The sequence below is a fragment of the Polyodon spathula genome, chromosome 10, assembly GCF_017654505.1.
Source record: "Polyodon spathula isolate WHYD16114869_AA chromosome 10, ASM1765450v1, whole genome shotgun sequence".
In the NCBI taxonomy this organism is placed as follows: domain Eukaryota; kingdom Metazoa; phylum Chordata; class Actinopteri; order Acipenseriformes; family Polyodontidae; genus Polyodon; species Polyodon spathula.
This window is the reverse complement of record NC_054543.1, coordinates 26,184,922-26,203,706: the sequence shown is the minus strand read 5'-3', so window position 1 is coordinate 26,203,706 and position 18,785 is coordinate 26,184,922. Positions and strand designations below refer to the sequence as shown.

At 41.7% G+C, this 18,785-nt stretch overlaps 1 protein-coding gene across 2 annotated transcripts in view; it reads left to right on the top strand.

Annotated features, from left to right (window-relative positions):
• The window catches only part of LOC121322029 (mitogen-activated protein kinase kinase kinase 2), a 145,059-nt gene extending 128,049 nt beyond the window's left edge, over positions 1 to 17,010 (top strand). For both annotated transcript variants that reach the window (XM_041261470.1, XM_041261468.1), the window contains exon 17: positions 14,949 to 17,010. In XM_041261470.1, coding sequence (XP_041117404.1) covers positions 14,949 to 15,168 — 220 coding nt within the window. In that variant the 3' untranslated portion in view covers positions 15,169 to 17,010. The remainder of the gene's footprint in view (positions 1 to 14,948) is intronic.
• Positions 17,011 to 18,785: the final 1,775 nt, after the last annotated feature.

Here is an 18,785-nt window from a genome sequence, read left to right as displayed (position 1 = left end):
CACCTTTGGAAGCAATTATAGTCTGTTGGGACAGGTCTCTACCAACTTTGCACACCTAGATTTGGCAATATTTGACCATGCTTCCTTACAAAACTGTTCAAGCTCTGTCAACTTCCTTGTGGAGTGTTCGTTGACAGCAATCTTCAAGTCATGCCACAAATTTTCAATTGGATTTCGGCTGGGGCTCTGACTGGGCCACTCAAGGACATTTATCTTTTTGTTCCTTAGCCACTCCAGTGTAGTTTTGGCTGTGTGCTTTGGGTCGTTGTCATGCTGAAAGGTGAACTTCCATCCCAGTTTTAGTTTTCTTGCAGAGGGCAGCAGGTTTTCCTCAAGTATTTCTCTGCACTTTGCTCCATTCATTTTCTCTTCTATCCTGACAAGTGCCCCAGTCTCTGCCAATGAGAAACATCCCCATAACATGATGCTGCCACCACCATGCTACACAGTAGGGATGGTGTTCTTTGGGTGAAGCGCTGTGTTGGGTTTGCGCCAAACATAACGCTTCGCATTTAGGCCAAAAAGTTCCATTTTAGTTTCGTCAGACCACAAAACATTTTGCCATATGGCTACAGAATATCTTGTGCCTTTCAACAACTTTGTCCCAGAGTTCTTTTAGAAGTGCCTTGGTGCTCATGGTTGAGTCTTTGCTTTGAAATGCACTACCCAGCAGAGAGAATCTACAAGAACTTCTGAATTTATCCTGAAATCATGTGAATAACTACAATTTAACACAGAGGCCACTTAACATGGTTACATCTGAGCCAAAGGCTGGGGAAGCCTATTGGTAATACTGTGGTTTTTGTTAGGATTATTATTATTATTATTATTATTATTATTATTATTATTATTATTATTATTATTGTTTTGTTTTTTCTTCCAAATGTTGCTCAGAAACTATGCTAGTAGATGCCTCTGTGCAACAGTCGTGATATTTGGCAAATTTGCGTAAGTCACGTAGTTCGGCAGCCATATTGGATTTTGAGGAATTTGTTAAAACGCCTATATATTGAAAACTACTTACAGCAGAGTTCTGGAAATTCCTATGCATGTTGAGAGATTGGCCATGCTTAAAGTTGATTGGTACTGTGGTTTGGCAACCACATTGATTAATGCCATACAATTACCATAAAAATATAAAATCATCAAAATTCAAACATCTTATTCTCTGAAACCGCTTATCCGATTGAAATAAAAATTGGAATAAAACATCTCAATATGGTCATCTGTTACCCTTCTTCTAGGGAATTTACTACTGTGAAAATCATGGCGGCCCCGCTGGTTGACATCATCTGCATACAAAACTGACTATAAAACTGCCTATAATTTTTAAACAGCTGCACTAAACCTCACGAAATTTGGCACGAATATAGAGGACTATGGGACGTTGTGCCGTGGTCAATATGGCGGCCTTTGGTCACATGATATGGCAGCCATTTTGGATTTACTGAAATTTTGAACAATATTTAAAAGTTTTCTCATGAATGGTAAATAGTACAGCTGTGAAACATTTTGTACATAGTGCGCTTATGTCCACGATTAATTCTACTTAACGAAAAATGGATCGGTTGCATGGTGTGGTGGCCGTGTTGGATTTTACGTAAAACGCTTAAACTACAACTCCTTATGAACCCTATAGCCGAGTGACGTGAATCTTGGGTATACGTTACCTTTGTAGTGCCCTCTAAAAAATGTATGCAGGAAAAGTTCCTTCAACAAACATTGCCCCCATGAGCTAATCAATATGGGTGACAAGTGGGTTTTGTCCATTTATCACCATGAAATTACACATTCCTACAACTGGGGGGAGTTGTTGCTATGGAAAACAGCAGTCTAGTAAAAATATTTCATGAAGCAGCCATTTTTCGCTGTGTCTAGAAAGAATAGTCTCTCTAACTCATGCAACTTAAAACACGGTAATTACTCTGGAAAGGCTGATACTATTTTACACATACACACAGTATAGTATACAAAGACACATACTGTAAACTAAGAAAACATTTTTTGAAGCCCTGTTGAAGATGTACAGCATCCATACAAGAAAAAAAAAAACTGCACCGTGCTTTTTAAACCAGAAGACAATCGAAACAGTAACATGTATAATACATGAGCTTTACAAGTCACACCAGTACAGTTTGTTTAAAAATCGTAATAAAATTGTTTAGAAAAAAATAGTGTGATCTCGGGTTGTACAGAAATGTACTGTAAAGTGAGATGTTGTGTGTGTGTTTGTGTGAAACGCTATTGTTAGCTGAACCAAAGCCAGTCGAGAAAAAAAAAAATGCACCATTTAAACCAGAAGTCAATCAAAATACTAAAATGTATAATACATGCACTGTACAAGTCACACTCTGTATAGTTTGTTTAAAAATTGGAATACAATTATTTTTATCACTGAACTGTGGTAAAACAACAATCACAAATCCAGAATATGATGCAACGAACCGCGCGTATAACCCACTTAAAAGACGCATGACGGTGGGGGTGAGGGGGGCAACTTTGCGAGCGAATCTTTCATTTAATTAATTATTTTAGGTAGTGAAAAGTATAGACAGAACTCTTCAGAGTCACTTGCTCTATGAAATACAATTGTAGCGGTGAAGAGCGCACGGTTATTCACAGAGAATCCCCCCAAAAAGAGGACATTTTAGTATAATTAGAGCTGAGCAGCTTTTCTGCCATAATCGTTGTTTACTTAAAATAACCTTGTGGACATGAAGGCATGTAAAGAATGGTACACATACTGACACACACACACACACACACACACACACACACACACACACACACACACACACACACACACAGACAGACACACAGTAAGTTAGGTTGCCAGCTTTTCCACAGACCAAACCCGGACATATTTCTCAGTCAGCATAACTATCAAAACTGCAGCTGTAATACAGTTTAACACAATACCACTAGATCTCGGTACAAATCAATAATCATGCAGTATACACAGCTTTTGATATTTCTAGCAATTGAACTTGGAAGCCAGAAAAATAGTAGCTGTATCACTGTAGATTAGAGGCTAATCTTGAAGGCAATCTGTTTTTTTGCCCCTCAGTATTATTAAGCATTTTTTAAAATGTATTTATTTTTTTCTTTCAAAACATTTACCTCAATATTCCACGTGCTTTAATGTGAATTCCATGTGTGGTTAGACCCTTTCCAGGCTTCGTTTCAGTATCCCAGCGGCACAGCAGACAGAAAGTAAGAAAAAATATTCTTAATAATTTACACGCATTTTTAACTAGCCTACATGTTAAACCATCAAACTATTGGTTTTTTTTTTTGTTTTTTTTTTAAGGTCAAATATCTGTCCAGCTGCTGGTAGGGCAGTGGGGCAGGGACAACACCTCTACTCCAGCTGGAGGCCAACCTCTGTCTCCATCGGGGGGAGGCAAGGGGGTCCAATGGGGTCGGCGGTCTTGGAGTTCTGGGTGCCGGGAACGAGGGTGATACTGGTGTTGGAGGAGAGGGAGGGATAGGTTGGCTACTGTGAAGGGCAGGGACTGACAGGATCCCGACCCGGGCTGACGTCAGGGAGTCCTCGAAATCTTCAGCCAATCTGACCGCCTCCTCCAGGGTGTCGGGGTTGTGGCGCCGTATCCACGCCTGGATTTTGGCGCCGACCACATGGCAGGATTGTTCTACCACGATGGCTTCCCCTATTAGTTGAGCGGTCTTTTTCTCAGGGGTCAGCCAATGGACCATGTGGTCGCACAACCGCTCTGCGACCACCCTGGGACGTGTCTCCAGGGCTCTCACCGCGTCTGGTGGGTCTCCGCAGTGATGTTGAGGCGACGGAGAATAGTCTGCTTGACCAGGTCATAATCGGTGGCGTACTGGTCACTCAGGGCTTGGTAGGCTGCCTGAGCCTCCCCGATCAGGCAAGGTCCCACCTGGTTTGCCCAGAACTCCCACGGCCATCCTGCCACAGTCGCTAACCGCTCAAACGCCACCAAGTATGCCTCCAGGTTATCCTCCACCGTCATTTTCATGGCCCGTGCCTTCTGGGCGACATCTCAGATGTTGCGGTAGGGATCGCTCCTGCGGCAACAGCCAGCCCTACCCGTTCAGTGAGCGCCATGTAGCGCTCTTCCCTTCTTCTCTTCTCTGCATCCCTCTTGCTCTCCAGCGCCTGCAGCAGCTCCGCCAGCACGTTGCGGTCCATCCCGGATCTGACACCAAGTGTGGCAAAGTGGCTGGTAAGGGGAACAGGTGTAGCAGTGATGCGGTGCAGGAGTGATGAACAGACAACGGTAATTTAGTGAATAAGTGTTTATTGTGCCGTTTCCAGGTCTGGTGACCATCGAATAATAAATCCCTGACAGTACACAACAATGTAAAGCGCGGGGAGGGTGAATAACACAACACAGTCCTGAACAGAAAGCAAAGGCACAGTCACCAGTCCTGGGTGAATCCAGACGTGCAGGTGCTCTGTGCAGTGGTGCTCCGGATAGTGCTTTCGTGGTGACAGCTCCGGAGGTGTGCTTTAACTGTCCAGTGGTGCGACAAAGACAGACAATTACAGACAGACAGAAATAACACACAACACGTAACACTTATTTCTCTTATATTCTCTGAGAGCTCCTCTCTCAGTCCTTCTCTCCTAGCGTTAACCCAAACAAAGGCAAAGGTCAGCGTTACCCTGGCTCCTATAAGAACATAAGAACATAAGAACATAAGAAAGTTTACAAACGAGAGGAGGCCATTCGGCCCATCTTGCTCGTTTGGTTGTTAGTAGCTTATTGATCCCAAAATCTCATCAAGCAGCTTCTTGAAGGATCCCAGGGTGTCAGCTTCAACAACATTACTGGGGAGTTGATTCCAGACCCTCACAATTCTCTGTGTAAAAAAGTGTCTCCTATTTTCTGTTCTGAATGCCCCTTTTTCTAAACTCCATTTGTGACCCCTGGTCCTTGTTTCTTTTTTCAGGCTGAAAAAGTCCCTTGGGTCGACACTGTCAATACCTTTTAGAATTTTGAATGCTTGAATTAGGTCGCCACGTAGTCTTCTTTGTTCAAGACTGAACAGATTCAATTCTTTTAGCCTGTCTGCATATGACATGCCTTTTAAGCCCGGAATAATTCTGGTCGCTCTTCTTTGCACTCTTTCTAGAGCAGCAATATCTTTTTTATAGCGAGGTGACCAGAACTGCACACAATATTCAAGATGAGGTCTTACTAGTGCATTGTACAGTTTTAACATTACTTCCCTTGATTTAAATTCAACACTTTTCACAATGTATCCGAGTATCTTGTTAGCCTTTTTTATAGCTTCCCCACATTGCCTAGATGAAGACATTTCTGAGTCAACAAAAACTCCTAGGTCTTTTTCATAGATTCCTTCTCCAATTTCAATATCTCCCATATGATATTTATAATGTACATTTTTATTTCCTGCGTGCAGTACCTTACACTTTTCTCTATTAAATGTCATTTGCCATGTGTCTGCCCAGTTCTGAATCTTGTCTAGATCATTTTGAATGACCTTTGCTGCTGCAACAGTGTTTGCCACTCCTCCTACTTTTGTGTCGTCTGCAAATTTAACAAGTTTGCTTACTATACCAGAATCTAAATCATTAATGTAGATTAGGAATAGCAGAGGACCTAATACTGATCCCTGTGGTACACCACTGGTTACCACACTCCATTCTGAGGTTTTTCCTCTAATCAGTACTTTCTGTTTTCTACATGTTAACCACTCCCTAATCCATGTACATGTATTTCCTTGAATCCCTACTGCGTTCAGTTTGAGAATTAATCTTTTGTGCGGGACTTTGTCAAAAGCTTTCTGGAAATCTAAATAAACCATGTCATATGCTTTGCAATTATCCATTATCGATGTTGCATCCTCAAAAAAATCAAGCAAGTTAGTTAGACACGATCTCCCTTTCCTAAAACCATGTTGACTGTCTCCCAGTACCCTGTTACCATATAGGTAATTTTCCATTTTGGATCTTATTATAGTTTCCATAAGTTTGCATATAATAGAAGTCAGGCTTACTGGTCTGTAGTTACCTGGTTCAGTTTTGTTTCCCTTTTTGTGGATCGGTATTACGTTTGCAATTTTCCAGTCTGTCGGTACCACCCCTGTGTCAAGAGACTGCTGCATGATCTTGGTTAGGATTTAAAAAACACTTCAAATGAGACCATGTTGTGGTCTGAGTTTGCCAGTGGTTCTCTGACCTCTGTTTTAGTTATTCTATCTTCGTTATTTGAAAAGACTAAATCAAGGCATGCCTCCCCTCTAGTGGGTGCCTTCACAAATTGTGTTAGGAAGCAGTCATTTGTCATTTCCACCATTTCTATTTCATCCTTCGCGCTACCCACCGGGTTTTCCCATTTTATTTGGGGGAAGTTGAAATCCCCCATTAGTATGGCTTCTCCTTTGCTACACACATTTCTAATGTCATTGTATAACAGATTATTTTGCTCACCGTCTGAATCTGGCGGTCTATAGCATGCTCCTATTATTATGCCTTTTGAATTTTTGTCTGTTATTCTGACCCATATTGATTCGGTTTTATTTTCTTTGTCCAGGTTTAACACCTGGGCTTCAAGACTGTTTCTTATGTATAGCGCTACCCCTCCTCCTCTTCTGTCCTGCCTGTCTTTCCTATACAGTGTATACCCACAAATATTATATTCGTCCCCATCACTCTCAGATAACCACGTTTCTGTAACACCTATCACATCATAGTTACCTGTTAGTGCAGTAGCTTCAAGTTCTAGAATTTTGTTTCTGATACTTCTAGCATTTAGATAAATACATTTAATGGTTGTCTTACCTGAGTTGTTGTTCTTGTTTTGATGCGGTCTCCCTTCTGTTTTTTTTGTTGATTTCTCCCCCCTTCCTTTCTAGTTTAAATGCTTCCGAACCTGCTCGAGGATCTTTTCTCCAAGTAGACTAGTTCCCTTGTTATTTAAGTGCAGTCCATCCCGTCTATACAGATAGTCCTCGTTGTAGAAAGTGGTCCAATGATCAAGATAGGTGAAGCCTTCCCGTGTGCACCACGTCTTCAACCATTGGTTTTGATTTATTATTTCCAGCTGTCCATATGGTCCTTTGCAAGGTGCCGGTAGTACACCAGAAAATACCACAGTTTTGGTTTTCTCTTTTAATTTCCTTCCTAGCTCTCTGAATTTGTTTTGCAGGGATTTTGGTCTGTCTCTTCCAATGTTGTTTGTACCGATGTGGACGACTACTACCGGGTCGTCTCCTGTTCGTTCTAGGAGCCTGTCCACGTTCTCAGTGATGTGCTTGACCGAGGCTCCCGGAAGGCAGCACACTGTTGTAGTAAGGGGGTCCAAACTGCGAATTGAACTTGCTGTGTTTCTCAATATGGAGTCCCCAACAATCATGACCTCCCTTCTTTTTGCTGTCTGGTCACCACTGTCAATGGGGTCCTGGATGTTGTTCCTTTCATTCTCTTGTTGTTGGTTCTGCTCATCAAAATTCTGAAGTGACTCAAATCTGTTGGTTGTTTTGATTTCTGGTGGTTGTGTTTGACGAAGTTTCTTTTTTTCCCTGCTTCTGCCTACCTGAACCCAGCTGTTCTGACCTTCTATCTCCCTGGTGGCTTTCAGTCTGTTAGGGGTGATGCAGACTTCCATGAATTGTGGGTGTGCCAGTTCCTCAAGATCTTGTTGCTGTCTCACTTCTTCCAGCTCCATTTCTAGCATACTTACTAGTTTATGCAAATCCTGGATCGCGCGACACTTGGTTTAGCTCCGTTGGGTTTTCTCGGATTTCCCACATCAAGCAGGTGTCACAGATTACTGGCTTGAAGACCATGTTGAGGTTTTTTTTTTTTTTTGAAGTTTAGTTTCTTCTGCAGCCGTCAACCTGCTTTCAAAGTGCTTCGAAACTGCTCTGTACTTTTCCCACTCGCTGTCGCTTCCACTCGCTGTCGCTGGGAATACTGCCTCGTTTAACTGCGTTGTTCTGCTGTGCTGTCGGCTCCTCCCCTCGCCCGTGTCTCAGAACGGCGCTGAATTTGAATCAGCTGCTCCGAGTTTCAGCTTGTTTGTTATCAGAAAAACACACGCGGCTGTGTTTCCCCAATGTCCTCTGTTTTCCGATTAAAGCAATTCAAGATGCAATTTCTCCTTTCTGCTTCGAAACTGCTCTGTACTTTTCCACGCCTGTACTTCTCCCACTCGCTGTCGCTTCCACTCGCTGTCGCTGGGAAGAATCCCACATGATATCTAGGTAAACGGTTGCAGCTACCTTATTACTTGCAGCTGCCCCTCGTTTAACTTTCAAGTCAATACGGTCTTACAACAGAGTCTTGCTTTTTTCCAGGCTGACCCACTTCCACACACAACCAGCAGAACCTGTGCTCTCTCCACCTTGATCCTCTCTAGTGTCAGGGGTATTAATGGTAGCAGAGGGAACGCGTACAAGAGCCCCTGTGACCAAGGGTGAGCTAGCGCATCTACTCCCAGGGGACCCCTGTCTCTCTCCAAGAAGAACCATAGGGGGCAATGAGTGGACTCGTCTGTGTCAAAGAGGTCAACTCGTGCCGGCCGAAACCTCTCCCAAATTTGCTCCACCACTTGAGGATGCAGCCTCCACTTCGAGCTGTCTGGAACTCCTCTGGACAGGAGGTCTGCTGCCTTCTTGTCCACACCGGGGAGGTGAACTGCCCTGATGGAACGCAAGTTTCTATGCATCCAGGATAGTGTGTGCTGCGTGGTGAAGGCCCAGTGAGCGCAGGCTGCCTTGGTGATTTATGTAGGCTACCACTGTGGTGTTGTCTGTCCAGACCAGCACATATTTGTGCGCTAATTGCTGGCAAAAATGTAATAATCCCAGGCTCACTGCTTGCATCTCTTGCGCATTTATGTGCGCTTGCTGCCAGTGTCCCTTCCACTGACCTCTTATTCCTCTCCCGTTCCAGACCGCTCCCCAGTCCAGACTGGAGGCGTCTGTAGTGATCACATTCCTTCTGTGAGGGGATCCGAGGGGAGATCCGAGGCGCAGATTGCCAGGACAGAGCCACCACTCCAGTGTCTTCCGGCATTGTCTGGACACTCGCACCAGCTGGTACCAATCTCGGACCGGGTGCACCTTGAGCGTATTCACCCAGGCTTGAAGCGGGCGCGTTCTCAGCAGCCCTAGTGGAAGGATTGTCGAGGCAGCTACCATCAGCCCCAACAACCTTTGATATAATGTGACCTGTAGGAGAGCATCCTCTCTGAATAGGGAGAGTGTGGTCTCCAATGGCTGAATCCTGTCTTCCGACAGTGAGGCAAGCATGTTCACAAAGTTCAGTTTGATCCCCAGGAATACTGTGGACTGAGATGGTACGAAGTTGCTCTTCTGTTGATGTATTGAGAGCCCCAACTTCACCACATGATCTATCTATGACCTGTTTTGTGTGTGCCTCTGCACCTGCTTTTGACTGTGCAAATCAAGCAATCGTCCAGATAGTTTAGGATCCGAATACCCCGCAGCCTGAGTGCAGCCAGTGCTGCATCCATGGACTTTGAAAATGTGCAGGGCGCCAGCGAGAGGCCAAATGGCAGCACATAGAATTCTTACACATTGCCTTGAAAGGCGAAGCGCAGATATTTTCTGTGTGCGGGACGGATCAGGACATGAAAGTAGGTGTCTGCAGGTCGATCGATGTGAACCAGTCTCCCGGTTGGACGGACTGGAGGATACGCTGTGCTGTCAACATGTTGAACTTCCTCGGTTTGAGGAACAAGTTGAGGAATCTGAGGTCCATAATTGGTCTGAAACCGCCGTCCCTTTTGGGCACCAGGAAGTACCTGGAGTAAAAGCCGCTGAGGGCATCGCTTGGACTTACCAAGCGTACAGCATTCTTCCTTTGAAGATTGGCGATCTCCTGTTGAAGGAGTATCACCCTCGCTGGTTCGACGGTGGTGAGTAGCACACCCTTGGAGGGTGGCGGACCTATGTGGAATTGTAGCGCGTATCCGTGTCTCATAGTCGATAGCACCCAGGAGTCCTGGGTGCAGCCTTGCCATGGATTGTTGTTGTTGGTCAGTCCGGTTGTGGGTGGGTTTGGTGGCAGCCGGGTCCCCTCAGAGGTGGTCTCCCTTGGGCTTGGGAGGGGATGGGTCTTTCTTAGGCCCCGGCCTCGGTCTCCAGCCAGTGAACCAGTTACCCCTGGCCTGCTGTGGTCCCCTGCACCGCCAGCGACCTCCCTGATGCCTGACATAACTTCCCTATTAGGTCGGTCATCGCCTTAGCCACCGCCTGGAGCTCCCCCGTGTCTGCCTGTGTAGCCCTCATCTGCAGCCTCCCTGCCAACTGATTGTGGTAGAGCACCTGTATGGCCATGGCATTTGCTGCTCAGACCAACATCGCTGCTGAGGCGTAAGATTTTTTGAGCATCGCATCAGTCGTTCTTCAAGCCTTTGACGGACAGGTTGGCTCTTTATCCCCCTTAGTGAAGGTGGGAGGCGGCTGGGTCCGAGATGTCCGATCTGGATGTGGACAAGGACAGCTCGTCTGGGCTAGAGGGTCTAGGCAGAGGGGATGGGGAACGAGACTGTCGGGGCTGGAGCTGCCCGGTGGTAGTGGGCAGCCTGCCCTGAGATTTCAATAGGATCTCAAGCATGGTCTGCTTAGCCCTTACAGTCTCTGCCAGATCCACGAGGCGCTGCTCGGCCGAGCTTGGGCGCATTCGAGGCGACTGTGATTGTGTGCGTCTGCGCCTGCATGGGGAAGGGAAGTGGTGCCTGCGTGGCGACCACCTGTCCCCTGGTGAGTGTCCCCTCGAGTGGTACCATCTTGGCAGTGACCATCTAGCCTGCCTTGAGAGGTGTCTGCGCCTCTGTACCGGTGGTGCGGTAGGGGAAGGTGACCCAATGAGTGTGAGAGCTCCCTGTTCACTGTAGCAGGGGGTGCCCTGGATGACCTCTGCGGAGGCTCTTGGACCACTGATCTCATTCTCCCATAGTTGGAGGAGAGAGACTCTGCTGGGGATAGGGCTTCTCGAGAACTTCCAACATGGAGAGCAGTCTAGCTCACCTGCCAGTGCCTTGGCCGCGTGTTCTGGCCCTAGTGCCGACGTGTAGCACGGTTGGTGCAGGGGCTGTAGACGGCCTCGAAGCTATTGACAGGTGCCAATCAATCAGAACAGCTCTCACACGGTGTAACAAGTACACAAGGCCTTCTGTAGTGAAAAGAGCAATGGCCGCTCGATAATCTCTTCAGAAGGGTCGAAACCAGCTCTAGCTAGAAAACTGATGCGAGAGGAAAGCAAGGGCACTCTTTTAGACACGCTTGAGCGCGATTTTTTACAGTGAATTCATCTTTAATTTGCAGATAAATCCAACAAATTAGCCAAATTTGGTATGTAAAAGCAAAAGCAATGTACGACCTGTCTCAGAGAGATGAGAGAGAAAATGGTGATGTGCTACTGTGAGGACGTTCCTCTTCAGCAGGAGGTTGGCGGGACTTCCCCCTCACAGCAGGGCCCTGATAGGGCAGCTTTTGTATATTTGTTCAGAGATTGACGGTCAGTGGCTCTTCCTATTCGGTAATGGTTGTCATTCGACTTGAAAGGTAACGACATCTTATTATTATACAGTGAAGCTGTGAACAGTCTTGACAGTGCTATATTAAATAAATAAATAATTTAAACATAATTTACTAAAACTGTGATAAGTGATGTATAATTTTACAATAACGTTAATGTTAATCAATTACATTAAACTGACTGTTGATAATCCACACAAATGTAAATAAAGCACGTTGAAAATGTGTACTATGCTGCAAGGTTTGGAGAAGGTGTTTCTTTAAAAGCTGTGTGTGTCGTTAAAAAGAAAGCAGCCAAGAGCAGCTAGCGCAGCAAGCTCTGGGTAACAAAACGCAGCAATTAAAATGTGTATTCTATGTTTTGACTGTTTCCTTCAAAACCATTATCAAAATACAGTATTAGGTCACAAAAAGATCTTCCTCAGACAACACAGTGATGTTTTGTCCAAATGTTTGCAGTGTAACACAAACCGTCAGCTGTGTCCAAAGTGATTTATGATGATAACGTTTCATCTATAACAACCAATGCGCTTAAATTTCACAATAACTGCTTGGAAGCCTTTATAGTTGCTAACAAGCCTATTATTATTGCTGTGTTTATTATTATTATTATTATTATTATTATTATTATTATTATTATTATTATTATTATTATTATTATTCTGCCAAAAGTTTGTCGCAGAGTCATGAAAACACATACGTAAGTAGATGCCTATGTGTGAGCAACCAGGCTGGCGTCCGCAAGTGGGAAAAAGTTCACAGTTTGACCACTAGGCTACATCTCGTGAAAATATTGGACAATTTTTAAAACTCTGTCAACAAAAGCAACTTAAAGTGGAGATCTGACAATGTCAACATATAGTGCATGAATGGCTTATAAAAATAAAACGTTAAAAGAAAATCAATTGGACGGTTGGTTTGCTCGCCGCGTTGGATTTGCGCAAAATATTAAAAGATCTTCTTGTCTGAAACCGCAGTGTTGATTGTTACCAAAATTGTCACGTTTGCTCATGACAAGGTAATTTCTAAGTTTTGTAAAATCCATGCTTTTTCATTAAAAAACATGGATGCAGCGAACAAAACAATTTCACCATGCACGTTGGATTTGCGCAAAATATTCAAAGATCTTTTTGTCTGAAACCACAATGTTGATCGGCACAAAAATTGTCACGTTTGCTCAGGACACAGTCCTTTCTAAGTTTTGTAAAATCCCTGCTTTTTCGTTAAAAAACATGGATGCAGCGAGCAAAATAACAATTTCATGAGTGCTATATTTACATATATTAAAGTATAAATCCATACTGCAGTACACCAGAGACGTGAAACTGAGGATGATAGTAGAAGGTAATGTGAAGTACTGTTGATTTCAAAATTGCATGTTTTGGTCACATGGTTTGATGGCCATATTGATAATTGAAAAACGACTTTTATGACCTGTGGCAGGCTGGCGAGTGGATAGAGGCCCAGAGACAGTCTGCAGTTCAAAAAAAATACTAATTTTATTATAAATAACACAAAACAAAAGTGCACAATGGCAAAATAAAGGGATTTAAACACAAAAAAAAAAACAATACAAAAACAAACTTACAAAAACAAGGTTTCCAGGCTGGGCAATGCCTTCACTGGATTCAAATTTACCAAACCAAAACCAACAAACACAAACCTGCTTCCTCAGCTCCCTCCTCCCAAATGAGAAGCAGAGGCCTCCTTTTATGTCAGGTAGCTGGGCGCTGATTGATCGTTAATTAACCTAATCAACCCCAGCCACCTGAACATAATAAGCCCAGGCAGGTAGGGGAAATTAACCCCATCCCTGCCAATTTAAAAAGGGCAGAGCTTTGCTCTGTCCCATGACCAATAACAAGAACAGTGTTGCATGTATACTCTTCAATGTTGGTACAGTTGTGCGGCCCATAATAAAGTAATAACCACTAAAATCAAAAGCAGATTGGTCGCATGGTTTGGCGGCCATATTGGAATTAACGTTTAAATTTTATCTCCTAGGGCGTGCCGATATGGACAGAGTTATAAGGGAAGATGTATAGGAAGTCATATGTGCTCTATGAAAAAATGTCATCACCCACGACCTTTGACCTCTGCTAAAGGTTAAACTAAAAACTGGCTCCTTACGCCTCAGGGATCACAGATAGAGTCATGGTTCATATGGAACACATATAGGAAGTCATATGTGTTCTATAAAAAAATGTCATTACCCATGACCTTGACCTCTGCTAAAGGTCAAAAATGAACATTTCTGGTAAAAAAAAAAAAAAGACCTTAAGGAGCGCAGATGCGGCAATCATATTGAACACGTCTAGGAAGTCATATGTGCTCTATAAGAAATGTCATTACCCATAACCTTTCACCCTGCTAAGGTTCAAAACCCACAAATTGGCCTATAGCTCCTCAAGGAACGCAGTTAGGGTCATTGTTCATATTGAACTTGTATAGCAAGTCATACTTGCTCTATGAAATGTTTGTTGTGATGCATCCCTATAGAAAGTAATGGATGGCAACAGATCAATGTTCTTAACTTCACCATTACATTATGCACTAGAAAGTAATCCCTGAACCAGTAATTGTTTATAGCAGTAACCTTTAAACCATGTCAGCCTTGTTTCATCCATTGCTTTCAAAGTGCTGTATCAGCGATTATTTGTGATGGTTGAACCATGTTTTCTTTGGAAGCCTTTATAGTTGCTAGGAACACTAGTTTAGGGTTGCCATTACAAAGGATGTGGACACTTATCCAACCAAGCTACTTCAGTTTTTATTTTTAATTAATTTTCTAAAATATTCTAGAATATTTTTTTCACTAGGAAAGTTGTGGGATAGGATGTGTAGATAAATGAAAAAAATATATATTTTAATGCATTTTAATTCCAGGCTAAAAGGCAACAAATAGTGAACATATATATATATATATATATATATATATATATATATATATATATATATATATATATATATATATATATATATATATGTGAATAAGTTTCTCTTTTTCTTTTGCCTTTTTTTTTTTTTAAACTGACGCGTTTAAGACTGGTGAGACTGGTACCATTTATTCCCGTTCCATATACTTTTTTATAATCAAACTTATAAGACATAAACAGGGTCGTTAATACACTTGGATTACTTCTGCACCATCACATTAGGTAGATTAGATCTTTCAGTCCGGCTTTCAAATTCTCTCTCTCTCTCTCTCTCTCTCTCTCTCTCTCTCTCTCTCTCTCTCTCTCTCTCTCTCTCTATATATATATATATATATATATAGATATAGATAGATAGATAGATAGATAGATAGATACAGTAATTATAACTGTCAGGAATGGTCAGGAATTAGCTAATGTCACATAGGATAATACTCCTTTGGTACTCGGTTTGCTGTTCTCTTGGTCCCTGATTCTGTCCTTTGCTTGCAGGAGTGTGGGCTGCACCGTGGTAGAGATGCTGACGCAGAGGCCTCCTTGGGCAGAGTTTGAAGCCATGGCTGCTATCTTTAAAATCGCCACCCAGCCAACCAACCCACAGCTGCCACCCCATGTCTCGGATCATTGCCGAGACTTCCTCAAACACATTTTTGTGGAGGCAAAGCTGCGTCCATCTGCAGAAGACCTGCTGCGGCACACCTTTGTGCACTAGCACCCCCTGCCCCCCTCTCACCCCTGGTCTCTTGCTTTTGACAGCACTTTTATAATATAGTGTTGGGTGAGCTTGCATGGATTTAATGCTAAAAACTGTTGAAAACTGGATATTTGCAAGACTAGCTTTCTTTCAGGATACATCACGAAAAAAGGATGGCCTCTATTATAAAACTGGTGTGTGTGTGTGTGTGTGTGTGTGTGTGTGTGTGTGTGTGTTCACTGCATTCGGTATATGTTAAGCCAGTGGATTCTGCTGATTTCACTCATAGTGACCAATAGCTCTAACAACTTAACTAAAGTTTTGTTTTATTACAATATATAAGAATACAAATAAGTGTTTTTATTATTTACAATTTTAATTTCCAGTTAGAAATAATGTGATTTGGTAGTGGAATGTCTTCTGAAGCACATTTTGATATGCAAAAATGGATAGTAAATGTAAGGAATTATTTCTTTCAAGAAGACGTTCTTTATTTTTTCTTTTAGTTTTACAATAGAACATATAGCAAATCAAGTTACATAAGGAAATAATAAAAAATGTGTGGTACAAATGCTGGGCAGAGTTAAATAACTAGAAGGAATTTGGGAGTGGTTTTGAGATGCTGTTTCTTCCTCAGTAGCGCTGTAAATATATATGTGTTGTAAATATATATATTTTTTATTTCAAACTTTGCCCATTTCTAACAACACTTGTTTGACTTGACTAGGTCTGGCCTAGGTTGCAATTTATTATCTTGAAGTTTTATATTTAGAGAAGAAAAATGTAATGTTTTTGTTTCCAAATTGGAATAATCAGAAACTTTGTAGCGTTCACCTATTAGTCCCACAGACTGAAAGCACTTTATTGCATGCATTGTCCTTGTTTTTTAAGGAGCGGTTTGAACAGTTGTATGCCACATTTTCATCTGCAGTTTAATTTGCTGCCTTGTTCTATATTACACTTTTCCTAGGTCCCTTTTTCATCTGCACAGAGTATGATATCCTGGCATGTAAAGAATGTCACAGGGCAGAAAATGCACGCATGTATAGTTTTAATTTCCCAATCTCAATGCCTTCAATTAGCATAATCAATAAATGCTCCGGCCATGTTTTGGATTAACTCCTGTTGGGAATGATGACTGCAGGTGTAAACATACAAACTCAAGTATGGCATTAGTAGTATGAATTATGGATCTGTGGATTAAAACAAAGCCAACTGTTTAGGGTACAGCAAAACTTTCAATTAAGATGGGAGGGCAGGTTTAATGCCAGAAGTTTTGTAGACCTAAAGCCTGTTAATTGCAAGCTCGACTTTTTTAATTAAGACATTTGCTTCCAGTTTATAGTTTAGGCAAATGTAATTTCATATACAGTAAGTGCTCATTGAAAGGTTCAAGTTTGACATCACTGGAGTCGCAAATAATTGCGATCTGGAATTTAACCAACTTATAGGTGAAAAGTGTCCTGGTCCATGGCAGGTTCCCAGTGTTTTGCCCTTGATTGTAAAGATTTTTGTTGTTATTGTTGCTTCAAAATACAACACAATATTTGGCATTGATTCAAAAGTTTTTTAATATTTACTGCTGTGGATTAAAATAATAAAAAAAAAATTGTAGGATCACAATTTCCTTTTCTGAGAAGGAATTTGTTTTCTTTATGAATACTGCTTCCTGTTTATGATGCAGGTTAACCAGCGATAAAGGACTGAAAGTGAGTTCAGTCCTTTTCATTCTTAGTTTCAGTGCTGGAGTACATTTCTATGAACTCAACTTGAGCATATCAATCTGTACATCCTGGCCAATGCAAATGTTTTCTCATGATATCTTCCAAATGTACTTGGGAACGCTTAATCCTGTATTTTACTGAGATTACATGACCCCCCCCTTTCGAATTGGACATAAAAAAAGGATTGAATTTACTACGGTTAATGTCTGTATTATTGTCATAAAATAAACGAATCCTTGATTCACGATTAATGTTGAAAGTTAGTGTAGAGAATAACCTCTCCTAAAACTTAACTAAAACTTTGAGGACATTCCTACAGATACATCTATTCTATGTCTATATATATATATATATATATATATATATATATATATATATATATATATATATATATATATATATATATATATAAACATACACACACACACACACACACACACATACAGTTGTAGTCAAAAGTTTACATACCCCAGTGGAAATTTATAATTTCTAGAAATTTCTCAAAAACAAATAATTACAGGAAAAAAAAGTTTTGCTTTTGTGGATGAGGAAAACATTACGAAATATACAACTATTTATTATAACAATTTTTTTTGCAAAACTCACAGTGCTAATTCCAAAGAATGTATACCCTTTGGTGCTATTATGGTATTGTCTAGCACCTTGTAGACATTTCAATATAATAATGCATAACCTAATTCTAGAAAAGTCTAGATTGTAGGTGAAAATTGTTGGATTGTAAAATGCTGGATTACAGGAGAACATTTTTAGAGAGTATTAAGGGTTAGGCATAGGATGATTGCTGTCATTACTAATAAGTCAATGTGGGAAAAAGTAAAGAGCTATCTGAAGACATTTGGCAGAATGTTATTTATTATCTAAAGCAGGAGATTTCCAAGCGTTTGAGTATCCCAGTTTCAGCTATTGTTTCTATTATCACAATGCTCTCTCATTCTGGAAGAAAGAAGGTTGTTTCACCAAGAACAAGTAGAAGAATTGTGAGGAAGGTTAATAACAATCTGAGATTGACTGTCAAAGATATTCAAAGTGAATTGGTTGCAAGTGGGACTGGGGTTTCCATTTCAATCATAGGCCGAGTATTGCATGGTGAAGGACTCAATGGCCCCAGGCCAAGGAAAAAGCCACTCTTAGGAAAATGTCACAACAACAATCGCTTAAAGTTTGCAAAATGGCATTGAATGATGGATATGAGTTCTGGTCAGAGGTTTTGTGGAGTGATGAAACAAAAATCGAGCAATTTGGTCTCGCTGATAATTGTTATGTTTGGAGTATGTCTGGAGAGGCATATGAAGTAAAGAACACCATACCTACTGTCAAGCATGGACGTGGTAATATCCTTCTATGGGGCTGTTTTCCTGTAATGGCACAGGAAATTGAGTTCCAATACATGGTAAAATGGATTCCATAGCATACCAACAGATAATGGCCAATCAATTGAAACCCTCTGCTACAACACTTGGTTAAAAGCACAACTGGGCGTTCCAACATAACAACGATCCAGAGCTTTCTACTTCAGAATGGTTAAAGAAGAATGAAATCAAGGTTCTGGAATGACCTAGTCAAAGTCCCGATCAAAACCCGATTAAGAATCCTTGGTATGAGTTGAAAAAGGCTGTGCACAAAAGAAGTCCTCGTGATTTGAATGAACTGGAACAATTTTGCATTAAAGAATTGTTAAAAATAACTAAAGAAACATGCCAAAAGCTCATTGACAAATATCCTAATTGTTTAAAAGAGGTTATTATTGCTAAAGGTGGCGCAACTAGCTATTAATTTAATTTTCCTTGTCAGGGTATGAATACTTTTGGGTTAAAATTTTTGGAGTTGTGCTAAAAAAGTGCTGAAATAAATAATTGTAGACACCTATTTCTTGCAACTTTTTTTCCTCAT